Genomic DNA, 15,368 nt, shown 5'->3' with positions numbered 1-15,368 from the left:
ATAATAATAATAGAATAATAATAGTATTAATTAAAGCCACGGTAACGATAAGACGTACTTCTTTTGTACACGTAGTTCTGGTTTAAGCTCATGGATGGCAAGAGCTTCGGCTATTTTTAAGCGTTGGATACGAAGAAATCTAGGTAGATTTGGACGAATCATATAAACAACTTTTTAATCAAACTGTGGATCCGTAGAATGTTTGCAGTCGATTAGGTGTTCAAGTGAAGAACTCCTAACTGCTTTCCTTTCACCTTTAATAACCTTTAATTATCGTAACAAAAACATCTTATTCATTTTAATCATCTTATTATATTCACTAAATCTATTGGCATTACTCGTATTACGTAATCCGGCATTATAATCTTTTTATTACGTCATTTTGGTTGTTCGTGTTCACATTTCCTCACGGAATTAGTACTTTAACAAAATACATTTTTTCATATATATACGATTATATAGCTTGATAATAAATTCGTTGAAAAGAGATCCCTTCGCTGAACTTCGTGTTTTAAGTATATTTTTTCAACTACTATCCAAAACCAACTTTTTTCATCCAATAATTATTGAGATAATATTTTCTTAAATTACTTGACATATATTTCTGACTTCCAAATTATTTCGAAATAAAAAAAGAAAAAAATATATAATTTGTCCTCGTTATTTTATTGTTGAGTTTTCATATATTGTAAAAATTTGTTCGTAATTGTGAAACAGTACAATATTTCAGTCAGTCAGTCACAACGTAGAACTTCGTATGTACGTACATCAGTTCGAGTTGCCATACCACAATGTTTACAACATGTTTCATCCAATTTTAAACTAAGGGAATTTTATGTTTGACCAATATTTCTCCTGTACTTTCTTATGAAAATTAAAATCATTCGTAATAGATAGGATAAATAATTCAGTGATGACAGTTGTAAGAACATTAATGATTCCCCCCAGACTAGTTCTTAGACAAATATTTAACAATCTTATCTAACACAATATTATAGTCTTCATTAACATGTTTTTGTGGTCAATCTAAAAATTATGACCTAAGAAGAATATGGAAGGCGAATAATCTGTCTCATGATTATTGCTTCTACTATGATTGTACCTACTTACTTAAATTAGATGCAACTTTAAAGAAGCTGGAGCTGTGGTGTGGGTTACTGATATCCACATAAGTAGTATATAGTGATGGTCGGGCATTGAATATATTTCAGTAGAAGTTCGATAAGGAGAGAACGGAAACGACACGCAATTGGTACGAAAATGCATGAACAATTATAATCGGAGACTATGGACGGATATTTGCAGAAGAAACAGTCAAATTAATTTAATTGATTGTTATTTTACAAATTAACTGTTCACTATATGGTTATCATATTTTAATGAGATATTCTGTAATATTGTGCTAAAATATATTCTTCATAGTTGAAAGCGTGAGTCAATTGAAGCTAGACCACCAGGGAAAACCTGGAAGCACTAGACGGCCGTTTCGTCCTTCTGATAAAATACATTCGGTTATCCTCAGTCCTGTTCTTGTTCACAACAAAGCAACCTCATTAAAAAATATCTTACGTCTTCTATAATTATTTGTTTCATATGATATTATGTTTAACACACATAAATCAAAACTCAAGATTTACGAATAGTAATCAACAACTGTTTTCACTTTCTTATATAACCCATTTATCTGATAATACTCATTGTTTAAAAAATATATTAAAAACAGAAAAGGTTTCTATATTTTCAAATTATGCTACAATTTCTTACGTCATTAGATTACTTTCATAAACTGGAAATGATTGCAGAAGAAAAAAAGGATTGCCTCAAGCAGTTTAATGGAAAAAAAAGAGAGTATTCAATGATGTAGTATATCTTGAAGAAGTTAAATCATTTTGTAAAGTTTATTTATTTTAAAAGAGCCTGAAAATATGTGAAACATGTAGAAGTTATTATTATTATAGCCATTCGGCATTACATTAAATATCCTCGTAATTGAGCTCTAACATGGAAACGAAAATAACATTTCCTTTCTGAATACGAATTTGAATCTTTTGAGTTCACTTGGTACGAATGTTCATAAAGAATGCATATTTTAAAAACAAAGACAGTAGTATGTATTGTTTTAGATAGATGTTACATCAAGATTAGAATTTCTTAAAACAGTATCCAATTCATAATTAGAATAGTTATTTCCTATGCTTCTTTTGTCCTTTTTAATACATTTATTTTTTATATATTCATCAAATCGTATATCCAATGATAATAGTTCTTCATCATCGTCTTCATCTTCAGTAGTACTTTGGTAAATATCTATTTTATTATCATACTTCTGTTGACTAGAATCATAAGAATCTTTGGAAATAGTCGATGGGTACTTATTGCATTTTTTATTATGATTTCGAGTATAATAAGTAGCATTTTCCGAAATATGTTTATTACATAATACAACTGCTTCATTATTATAGGGTAACTTATTGTTTTCATTAGTATCATTTAAGATATGATTAGATTTTCCATAATTACTTGACATTTTCTGAACTGTTAATGATGGTATAGTATAAGTTGAAAATGTATTAAGTAAACAATTTGAATTTGTACCTTCATTATTGAATGGAATTAATTTTAATGAACGATATAAAGTTTCATTTTTTGGTTTAGGACCAAATATTTTATGAATTTTACAATGTAATTTAGCTTTGTTTGCATAAATGAAAATTCTCAATGGGAATGAACATAATAATAGTGTAGCTATTAAATAAGTTATACCTTTTAGATACATTGGTGGTTTAGATGATTTATGAATTATAAGAAATTGTTTTGGAAATTTCATAAAATCTGTAAAAGTACAAACTGAAAAAGAAAACAGAACAAAATGTTATCAAAATTAAATAAATGTACATTATGATTTTAAATTAATTCGAAGTTGGTGGCTCAGTAGCTAAGTGGATAATGTGATAGCGTTTGAAGCGACAAGTACTGGGTTCGAGTCCCAAAATGAACATCAACTCTGAGATGCAGGTACATCCAGCTGAAGAGTCCCTAATAGGGCGAAACGCGAGTCCTGGATTCTACTGCTAACCACTATCCATCTTTACTTATTTTGAAGTTGGTTGAGAAAAACTGAATTATATATTTACTTAGAGTTATCAGTTTAACAAGCTTAAAAATTTAACTATAATAGCACTTGGGAAATTTATTATGACACTTTACACCGCAAGTGAATAATCAAATAGCTTTTATGAATTTGTAATTATATGAACTGTGAATTTCGTACTGAAATTTTGTTAACATTTAAATAGTTGGCTTCACAAAAATTAGATGTTTAATATTACAGAAGAAATGAATTTAATATATATCAAGGCTTCTCATCAGTTGCAAATGGCCCTAAGTTTATGATAAAAATAATTTTCAAATGAATTTACATTGGATTATTAAATAACATATCAAGTGCTCTAATAAGTATATTCTAACTTTGAAATCTAAGCTATGTTTAACAAGCTCCTTGGTGATCTTACTACGGTTTGTCAAACAAAGTTCACTAATTTTTTTAAAGAGATACAAAGAAACACGTTCAAATCGGTTGAAAGTACATTATTCATATCGTTAGTGAAAGATTAAACACATGAAGACTTTCTTGAATTGGCTGAGAAGTATAATTATAATTTGTCAAACACAGAGCTGAACAAAACTGAGATTGATGCATTTTCTCTAGTATTTAAATTCTACGTTTCAAATAACAAGGTTAACAAAATAGAAATGCAAACGCAATGTGAAGATCTATACCATCAAGTTGCTGATTCGCAACCCAAAGATGAGGATTAAAAGAGTAAGTTTAAAGCCAAGCTAGTTGATATTTCAAATCAGCATCTAATTTCCCTATTTCCATATTCAAGAGTTTTGACTAAAGAGTATAAGTCAGAATCTCTAATGCGAATGTCAAGACAGTTCTACTGTACGAAGCTGAAACTTAGAGAACTTCTACAACCTCCACCAAAAAAGTATGCATAATTGTCTACGCAACATACTCTAGAACCGTTGGTTGGATGCCATCGGCAACAACCTACTGTGACAAAGAAGAAACGAGCTTCAAGATGGAGAGGAAATTAGGGAAACACACTGGAGGTGGATAGGACATGCATTGCAGAAATCACCAAACTACAAAACAATGATAAGATTGTTCTACTAAGAACAGAAAAATGTTCAGTCTTCGGCATGATGAATCTACATGACTACGTACAGAAGGTACTTTAGGTTCTAAATTAATCATCGGGATTTCAAGTTGATATATCTAAGAAATATTCCACTGGGGTGACTGGATTATTAATTACCAAACACCTTGAAGAACTTCTAAAGAAGGATTTGACTAAGTGTCTAACTTAAAATGGATTTAAGGCTAAAGGAACACGTTTGTCTTTCATATATGGCCACCATAAAGTTCACAAATCGAATATCCCCTTACGACCACTTAAATTCACCGTCTTATAATCTGGCTTGATGACAAGTGAAATTATTGGAACCACTTCGCAGGAAAATGGGAGCTTATTCGTCTCTGAAGAAAGTGATCATGTGGATATAAAAGATAAATTTATGATATCATTTGATGTTTGTTCATTAATAGAATGAACTATAAATTTAAAATACCAGCATTCCAAAATACTTCCTTTGCACAAAGATGAATTGAGTAAACTACTACTACTATGTACGAAAGTGGTTCATTTCGAAGTCAGCGATCAGTTATGCGGACAAACAGATGGGCTAGCCTTGGGATTGCCACTAGGGCTTATTTTGCTCGATATATTTACGGGTAATCTCGAACAAACGAAACTTAAACAAGAAATTGACGATGTAAAATTCTACAAAATATATGTTGATGATACACTTATTATTTGCAATAATGCGGATCATGCCTCACAGTTGCTCTACTAGTTTGATGAAACACAATGTTAATATCAAATTTACGGTGGAATATGAACATGATAATCAGTTAAACTATTTGAACCTAAAAATAAAACGAAAGAACTATGGAGCAAAATAAATGACAGTATTCAGAAAAAAAAGATGTACAGAGAAATACTTCAATTATAATAGTTTCTGTCCTGTTAGTTGTTTTGAGGAAACTCCATTTAATATGGCTAGAAGGTTGTGCTTATGCGACAAAATACCAGAAGGAATGGCATACATAGAAGAGTAACTCATAAAAATGGATATCTAAAAACGTTTATTATGAAGTACGGAAAAGTGATTACGGAAAGTCCTAAACAAACAAGTGTCAACAGAAAACCTGTCTTTATTCGGCCTGAATTCAAGGGAAAGAAGATTCCAGGGATGATCAATAAAAGGACTAAAGTAGAGTAAAAGATAAGCTTCCCTGCACTCAACTGTTTTTGGTTTTTAACACCAGATGTTCTTCAAATCAATCAAAAGTGTATCACTGTCCTCGGAGGTCACACCCAAATGTATCTACGAATGTAAAAATACTTATGGAAGCAAGTACACAGGAAGGATTGAAAAAGGGCACCTGTAATGCTTTCAGAACATATTCCTCGTAAGTTGTGTTTCAAAGAAAGTAAAGTTTTCACAAATGCGATTTATAAACATTTATTAGATAGTATACACAATGTGGATGCCTTAAAAGCATTCAGAATACTTAATGAGCGAAGTATACCACTTTTACTGCGTTTTGCAGAGGCCATAGTCATCAAGCGCTTTTGAACTGATCTCTGCACACAGAAAGAAAGTGTGGTATACTCATCATTACTATGGTCAGATTGACTATTTCAACACTTGTTACATTGTCTTTTTGCTATGATTAACAAATTAAAGTAAAAAAATTCTAATGATATTCACTCGAAACATTAATTTTATGTAAAATTGGTTCCTTGGTTACCACTGATTTGTTAATAATCTATTTTTACTCATAGTCTCTGTATTATCACTTACTAATTTACCGCCTCTTCACCTTTCCATTTCATCTTTAACATATAAATACAAATCAGTCTTGACTATCATGTTTAATAGGTTACTTCCTATTGTTTCTTAAGTTGTTTTGAACTAAACTTCATTGATTATGGTATGTCACATTTTTAATAATATTTCCATTGTAGGTTTAGGCCGTTTGCAGCAGATGCGAAGCCTTGAAATATAATGAATTCATTTTATCCTGTAGATATATTTTTCTATTCTCTTTGTATAAATTTATCAAGGGATCAGGATGTATGAAAGATTACAGAAAACAAATGGTCAATAGGATTCCATCTGCACTAAGAAGGACCTGACACACATGACATTGATCACCACCCAGTGATCAATCAATTGTTAATGACTTTTGATTTTGATTATTTCTGAACAGGAGTACAAAACAGTTTTCAGATAAAATACTGAAACTATCTGCATTCCTTTGATGAGATCTTCAAAAATATAATTCAGATCAAATGTGATAATTGTTATGAGCAAAGATGGATAGTGGTTAGCGTGGAATCCAGGACGCGCGTTTCGTCCTATTTGGGACTCGTCAGCTGGATGTACCTGCATTTCAGAGTTGACGTTCACTCTGGAGGAAACGTGCGTCCTGGATTCCACTGCTAGCCACTATCCATCCTTGATTATAATGCTTGTGAATCAAGGCTATATCGAGGCAATACGCACAGTATGCACATATGCCAATAAGAGACTGATCAATTGCAGTCCTAACACATCAATGGGAAGATTCAACCAAACAATACCAAGTGTTAATTGTTAGTTTTAAAAGGTATTTTATCTTAACTCTCTTATTTTTATTTGTATTATTAAAGAACTTGAAGTCTCGTTAACAAAATCCAAGAAATAACTCATTTATATTTTTTGTAAACCATTAAACTTTTACAGTATAAAGTTGACATCATCTAATATATACTATTAAATTACAATTTGTTTTCGTACAAAATAACTAAAGCATATTTAAACCTTTCAATATGCTTGTTTACAGTTAATATTATCATTTCTGCCTAAATCTTTCAGCGTTATATTGAAAAATAAGCGCTTGACCTCTAGATCAGTGAGCCAGTATTCACCGGTTTACATGTCTGGTTATAATCGATTGAGGATTTTGTGTAACCACCTTTCATTGCTTTCAATGTATAACGGACTCACATTGGACATGGTTTAACTCCACTAATCACGGCTTCTTGCTAGAACTACAGAAAAAATTAGTCACGATTTATTACATGAATACTAACAGTGTAGTTTTCAATGGTTGTCTAATGTTAGTCCATGATATTAACTATTAAATTCAACAAGCTTTATAAATCCTTCATACTGATAATTAATGATTAATGATGAGTTTAATAAGTTTGTGGTCAGACAAATATTAACAAAGATACTTTTATGTTAAAATTATACTGAATTATAGATTGTGAGACAGTAATTTGAAGGCTGCCTTGTATTTACTTCAAATAAACCTTTGTTTATTTATCTTTCTAGCTAAATTCATCGTTGCTATACTGCTTCATTACTTAGATTTTATGATAAAGCTAACATTCAATTAAAAAAGAATTTTCCTTTGACCTCTGATTAACTTTTAATCTACAAACAGTCATTATTAAACAGCAACGAAAGATTAAGAGAAATCTTTTTTATTTTTTTGACTAACTTTGTTCTGTTTCCATGTAAATATCGAATTTTTCATAAGTTGTGAAAAATTCCTGTTTTTGTCTTTGAAATTCTGAATACGTCTTTTTATCAGAAAAGCTAAATAAAGTGCTTAAATTTAATTCTATCAGTTGAAAATTCTCTAATTCACTGATATTATCTGACATATCCCATATTTCATCAATTTTAGACAAATCAAATGAGCAAATTTTGTTCATAGTTATAATACGATGACATTTCATTTGATTAATATTTGTGTTACCAGAAGAATGAGAAAACATTTCAGGGACTTTATTAAAACTCATTGAATATTGATCATTTTGAGTATTCACTTCTGTAGTTGAAATGTCAAAATCACCTTGGATAAATGGATACTTCGTTGGTTTGTTTAAATCGTTTTCGTTCAAGGTCGTGCACCGTTGCTTTGGATTCTGTTGATGATGATTATATTGTGGTGTATTATGAGCATAATGGTAGCATTTAATTTGCCAAAGAATGGAAGGAATAAGTTTATGTGTATTATGTATTAAATTATATGCCATTTTTGTATCAATTAACCATGTTGTTTGAATCCAGTTTCTTGATTGCCATGATTCAATTAAATAGACTAAATAGACTAGAAATAATAAACCATTAACAATTAGAAGAGAACTTGTTTGACACAATAATCGAAAACTTTGTTCGTGTTTATGATAAGAAATAGGATAGTATGTGTCTGACTGAGATGAATTCATGTAAATTGTCAGCTGTTTAACACCGCATGATGATACTAAAATTATACCTGTGACCAAAACAGTTGTAAGACATGCACACCTCCATTCACCTAAAGCGTAAACAATACATTCATTGTAAGTTCGTTGAGCTGGGACCTGGTTTCAGTAGTGGAAAATGAAACAAAGGAAGATAATATAAAAAATGTAAATTCGAAGATAATGAATTGTGATGTAAATTTATTACTGAATTTTCTGTTGTTATTTATTGTTGATAGAATTTTCAAATAAATATGTAAAGGAAGTTAATCGTATTAAAATGACCGAATCGGATACTTCATAATGTTGTAAGCCACTAATATTTAGGACGTATTATTGTTGTGATCTTCAATGCGGAGTGTTACTGACCAAAACGTATATTAAGATCAAAAAGTGAGATTCCATAAACACTTATTCACTGGGATTTAAAACGTGGTAACTAGTTAAAACACTGAAAACATAAACGAATCAATGAAGTAATAGTGGCATAGAAAAGGGTAGAAATAAAAAATGTAGTGGAAGGACAACCACCTGGAAAAGCTCTAAGTAAAAGTTTATTTAAAACAAATGGTCTGGCAAGTTGTTTCGAAAAGAAGTAAGCATCCACACAGTCGTTCATTTTTAAACTACTCCTGATAACATAGTTGTTGATACTGTAAAAGTTTTCGGTTCCTCACTAAACTCTGGTGAGACTTCGTAACAGTGAGATAGATGAGTTTTTTCAAAAAGCTTCAAGTAGTTAGCACGTTGTGGTTTTTATCCTTATCAAGTCATACTGCTGATTGTATAGAGGTGTGACCGTAGGAAGGTATTCCCTTCAAAGAACCAGCATAATAGCGATGCCACCTTCCCAGAAGGAAGGATGCGATTAGAAAAGGCTGACTTTTACAAATACACACCTCACCTTATCTCATGGATTTTCCTCTCCGACAGTAAGATTCCAAAAAGTATGGAGCTAACACGAAAATATCAGTATGAAATTATTCCATTTTGTGAATAGTTTGAGATGCATCAAATCTTAAATACATGCTCTATAGTACGCAAATACTGTTTTATGTCTATCGAAAGTACTAATGTATCTCATTAAAGGCAGAATATACGGAGTTGTTAAGGTCATAATACTGCAAAACTTTACATTTAATGGATATCAGTATATACACCTACCAATTTACCTGCAGTTTTAGAGCAAAATAAACTGGCCTTACTGAACATTCCCCTTATAAACGAATCTCTGAAGATATACTAGGTTCATTCTATCTGTAGAGAACAAAACACCAAGTAATGAACACATGATATTTCTATTCATTTTTCTAATCCAAAGCACAACTTAAGGTATATTACTTTGTGACCAACTTCCTTTAGCCGTTGGTATTCATATTTTAGACTTTGAATTTCGTATTTTAATGGTATTGGTTTTATTGCTCACCTGACACTTCACGTATTTAAGGTGAAAGTGAACTTTGCGACATATTTATATTCGTCTTATAGTGTACGTACTCTGTTTATGTCATATTCTCACTTTTGTTCACATATTACTCACTTTTGTTACACTCGCAAATTTAAGGTTGCGGATTTCTGACGATTGGTTAATCTCAATATAGTCTACATTTCCGATTTTTTTGGCAAAACAAACATTCAAATATATGGATTACCGAGTAGCTGATTTATCGTAGTGTAGAACTTACCAGTGCTATTCACCATTGAAAACCTGGAAGATCTGGATGGCCACTTAAACCCTTTAAGGGATTCTTCATCAGTGCACATCCACGATCCTGCACTTGGGATTCAAACCCAGGACCTTCAGGCTCGTACGCGAACACTTAAACTCTAGATCACTGAGCCGTCATCCAATCATGTTGATCTCTAAGTTCAGTCGATCCATGGTCTTGCGCAACCTTTCATCGATTGTCTAAGGTAGTTAACTGTATCACTAGTCACGGCTTCTCACCAGAACTCCAGAAAATCCCTTCTGAGGCTAATGGAGTTAAATCAGGTCTGTCGGGAGATATCAACTCACTGAAGACATTGGTGAAATGTTTGCTCAACTTCGTGGATCGGTTGAAGCTGAACATTAACACCATCGGATGCCGGCTCAGTGGTCTATCGGTTAAGTGATCGCGCGCGAGACTGATAGGTCCTGGGTTCAAATCTCGCGAAGCGGGATCGTAGATGCGCACTGCTGAGGAGTCCCACAATAGAAAAAAAATGGCCGTCCAGTGGTTCCAGGTTTTCCATGATGATCTAGCTTCAATTGACTCATGATTTCAACTATATATAAAAAATACACCAATGGTTATTTTGTTTGTTAGTATATGATAGAGAACAAAATTAACGTAAGCTTTCAATGCTAATGTTACTCTCTTCATCTTAACTTAAAATTGATTATAGTATAGTGAATAAGAACACCGGTGTGGACAACCGAATGTATTTGAATACAAAATTACAGAATGTCTTAGTAAAATCTAAGAACCATAAAGTATATACTTCATTTGCAAAATAGCAATCAATCGTCTCAGACTTCGTTATTCTTTTATTTCCACACCAATCATTCTCTGTTCTCGTTCTCTTTTCTTCGATCTTCTTAACATTCTGCTACCAGATATTTCACTTTCAATTGTTGATACATAATACTTAAATCTGTCAACATCAGTAGCACACACCATCGTAGTTTTATAAACAAGTAGTATTTAGTTTTTGATCATAAATAATAAGTTGAACTTTGATTGTTTACAGTAATACAAAAACAAAAGTAATAAAATGAACTAGAAATCATTTAATAACTGTCTACACAAACATTTTAGATGACTAAAATTGAAAATAAACCTTGAAAGATTCGTGACCATGTCGTATGAAAATAATGAAACGATAAAATCTATGCATTAGATTATATTATGCTATAAAAGACTGTGTTGTGAAAAAACGAAGTTCAGCGAAGGGATCTCTTTTCAACGAATTTATTATCAAGCTGTACAATCGTATATATATGAAAATGTTTTGCTAAAGTACTAATTCCATGTTGTGAAGGTAAATTAAACTTTCTGGTTTATTCGAAATTAGTTGGTCTTCTCTCCCCCTCCCCCCTTGAGTTCTCGATCAATACACGACTACCTAAATTTTAAACGTAATAAAATCAATCGTTTAGGTCTTAAAAACAATGTTAAATAATGATGGATACACCAGGACTTTAATGATACAACTATTCTGTTATCGCGAATTATTCTGAATTCTTTAATTATAGCAGTTTTTAACAAGAACCATTTCATAATGAAAAAATTATATAAAACTTACTAATGTTTTTGTCCTTAATTCATTCTCTTTAGGCATATTTTCACATGGACTTAGATGAACTTCTGAAGATGTAGATTTACAAGGTGGAGGATTTATAAATTCATTGGTATATTCAACAGTTCGATTTATTTCGGTTGTCATTGTTTATGTATGCTTCAAAATAATCCTAATTATGTTCTGAATGATAAAAAACTACTATTGTCATAGCAACTAAAATTATGTAATTAAATATTGTTGATGAAATTTATGCAGACAAGTTTATGTATAAAATAGAACTTATCAATGTTGATTTGTAAATTATTTTTAAAAAGGTACTAGTCGATAGTTTAACATTTAATATGATAATTTCACTAAAATACGTAAGAATGAATTTTCTTTTTAAATAATGGTTGACCTATTCAGTGTACAATGAAACGAAGAACCATCTACCTATTTATATTCGATAATTTTTGATGTTTGATTATAATTCCTTGAAAAAGCTTGGACCAGATTGTGAGGCGAAACGTTGGATTTACTTCAAATTCATTCGCTGATGTTTTACAAATATATTATTCCTATGAAATAATATCTTGATATTTATTGGTTAGATATGAAAGATAGATGATAGGTTCGTAGTATAGTTGAGTTGTACTAAATAACCAGTAGAAATTCAGCAAATAAATTCTATAATAATATCTTGAGTAATATTTAGACTAACATCATTAATTCTTTCTTTCAAATGTTGATTATTTATTTAATTTTCACGGTTATTTTAGTCCTTTCAAAATCTTAAATTCATTTGGTATTATCAGAAGGGGTTTTGTGGAGATTTTAGTAATTTATAGAGTTGAGATCATGAGTCAATTGAAGCTAGACCACCATGGAAAACCTGGAAGCACTGGACGGCCGTTTCGTCCTATTATGGGACTCCTCATTAGTGCGCATCCACGATCTCGCCAGGCTTTCCATAGTGTTCTAGCTTGAATTGACTCATGATCTAAAATCTCCACAAAACCCCCTTCTGATTTAATAGGTAAACTTGTCTATATTGAACTGGTAATAATTAACATTGATTATTCATTAGTTCAATGAATGCACAAAATCCATTGGTTTTCTGATTTAACTAATAAATTACCAAGTTATATTACTTTACTTCTTCCTAATGAGTGTATTCAGTCATAACAATCAATAACTTATTGGACAAACTAAATAATATAAATATAACCGCCAAATTGAAACATTTGAAATGTTCAGAAACAACATGAGATACCTGTTTTGAAATATTCTAATAGTTACCAGGTTAACATTGAATGATAGATTTTTATCGATTAACATCTAAGCAATGTAGACCATCCCGTTGATGATCTATGTCGAATGATTGGAGGCCTACTCGAGTAAGATTGGAACGATGTAACAAGCCAGCTAACTTCGAAGTCACACCTCGCGATCAGCACCTTATGTGGATTGCCCCATCGATGTATCAAGGGACCATGGATGCTCTGAAGACTGTATAACACAAAGGACGTTATTACAGGAATATATTAGTTAAAGTAGATATAAGCGAAGTAGAACCACTGCCGCATGGGCCAGTCCATGGCGTGTGATTGACTGATGCGCGTTGATTGTCCTTGACCTTGACGGGGATCGATGATCTGTTCGATATTTAGTGACCCAACTGCCGAATGATTTGGCTAGGGTTTAGTGACATTTCACTGGCCCTACAGCAACATACAAAAACTTACAAAACTTTGTAACATATGTAGATATATAATTGACGTTAAGTAACAATTTTTTTATTTCACTTAAATTAAAACAATTCTATGAAATAATAAAGACTTTTAGTTCAAGCGGATACTTTGGACATATTTATCTCAGCAATATAATTAGCGTCTATCTTATGTAGAAATGATATCCTTATTTATTTCATAAGCGTTAAGTCAGTTTGTACTAGTGGCCTTGTTTATAATTAGTTGTATTGAAAGGTTCTGTTGTTTTCATTTGTACTTTCAGTCACGTTTGACTGTTTTGATTGTTTGACCTCTGACCTTGTAACTGATTAACATATTCGGTATCGGTTAACATAGAATAAGGTTACAACTCTATGACTAGTCAATATAAATTGAAGTATCGGCAAATCGTGAACACCAAATCTGTTCATACAGAGAGATGAATATTGAATCAATTCATCTTTAAATCAATATTATAACAGTACTCTGAGCTCAAATTCTTGTCGAGTTATGAGCAAATCAGTCAATTTAGGATAAGAGACAACGATTATTTCGTTCGCTTTTCTAAAAAAACAACTAGCAAATAACTGTATGATTCCATTCTTTCTGCATACAGCTAACTTGGTTGCTATAGTGTTGAAATAAAAGTCGAAAACAAACAATTTTAAGGGTTCGAGGCCCAGAGTGAACATCAACTCTGAGATGCAGGTACATCCAGCTGACGAGTCCCAAATAGGACGAAGTGGCGCGCGTCGTGGATTCCACTGCTAGCCACTATCCATCTTTGCCTACCATGCTTGTGAATTTAGGCTATATCGAGGCTATACGCACAGTATGCACATATGACAATTAGTAACTGACCAGTTGCAGTCCTAAACATCAATGGGAAGATTCAAACAAACAATATGTAACGGTAATAAAAATCATTACATGCAACATTAATAATGTGTGTTTGTATTTCTCATTGCAGGACAACAAAGAGTGAATGCACTGGAAGAAGAAGAACAAGCCCTACGTCGTCTGAACCTGCAGAATAACGAGTAAAACTATTTTGTAATAACTTTCCCCTTTTGTATTAAAAACCGCGTATTTCAATTTCAAATATATCTGCTGCACCATCACACCGTGTTCTCACTTCAGACTCACTTGTCTGTCCTGACTGTCGTGTTGCTGTTTCAGGTCGCTCCTGCTCCCAAGTGAACGTCGAAATACAACGTGCTACAAATACTAAGTAAATTTCAATTTTAAGTACCGGTATATATATGCATCGATGTTTTCATATATATGAAACCTCAGTCATCTGTATATTCCTAAATAATAGTTAATACTTTCCAATCATTATGAACAACGAATTTACAGTATTGTAGTTAGAGTGGCATTGGTAGTAGGTGTACACACAAACATGGACACATTGATGCGTACATAAACACACACACACACATGCATGCATCAGAAACGCTAGTTCACAATTGTCTTGTTAAAAGATAGAGAACGAACGAACAAACAGACGAACAAGAGGAAAGCGACAGATATACACGGATAATGGATACTGAAATGAAAGAGTTTTTTTGCAGTTAAATCACTATGATTACATATACACAACTTGTACATAGATGATAGTACTATAATGACATAACCTAAAACTGGGACAAGCGAATAATACGTTAGAAATAGATTAACTTGATAAATGTAAAATCAATTATACAAAATGATCAAACGGTTGAAAATTATTGACAAGAACTCGTAGCTGAAACATTTACTGGATTAACTTTATTAAAACCTGAAATTTTAATCCTTATTATATGGTTTTTGTAATCAAACTATTTAAAGTAGAACTTTATCAGTAAATTGACATTTTCATAAAAGATAATGTGAATGGTAGAGAAGATTTGTAGCTCAGGTGAGTGATTTTGATGTAGGTTTGTTCTCTGAGCTGGATGGTTTGAGCGTGGAGCTTTCGTCGTCCTTCTGGACGAACTTCTGGGAGAAGGGCGATGAAAGC

General features: G+C 32.0%; 1 protein-coding gene across 1 annotated transcript; it reads right to left on the bottom strand.

Annotated features, from left to right (window-relative positions):
• Positions 1–2,119: 2,119 nt before the first annotated feature.
• Positions 2,120–11,801, bottom strand: Smp_091000 (hypothetical protein; the record flags this gene model as incomplete). Its single annotated transcript, XM_018794628.1, has 3 exons — positions 2,120–2,847; positions 7,625–8,492; positions 11,661–11,801. The coding sequence occupies 3 exons, from the start codon at positions 11,799–11,801 to the stop codon at positions 2,120–2,122; spliced, it is 1,737 nt and encodes a 578-aa protein (XP_018649021.1).
• Between the last annotated feature and the right edge of the window lie 3,567 nt (positions 11,802–15,368).

The sequence above is a fragment of the Schistosoma mansoni genome, chromosome 1, assembly GCF_000237925.1.
Source record: "Schistosoma mansoni strain Puerto Rico chromosome 1, complete genome".
In the NCBI taxonomy this organism is placed as follows: Eukaryota; Metazoa; Platyhelminthes; class Trematoda; order Strigeidida; family Schistosomatidae; genus Schistosoma; species Schistosoma mansoni.
The sequence above is the reverse complement of the archived record's forward strand: the minus strand, read 5'-3'. Positions and strand labels throughout refer to the sequence as shown.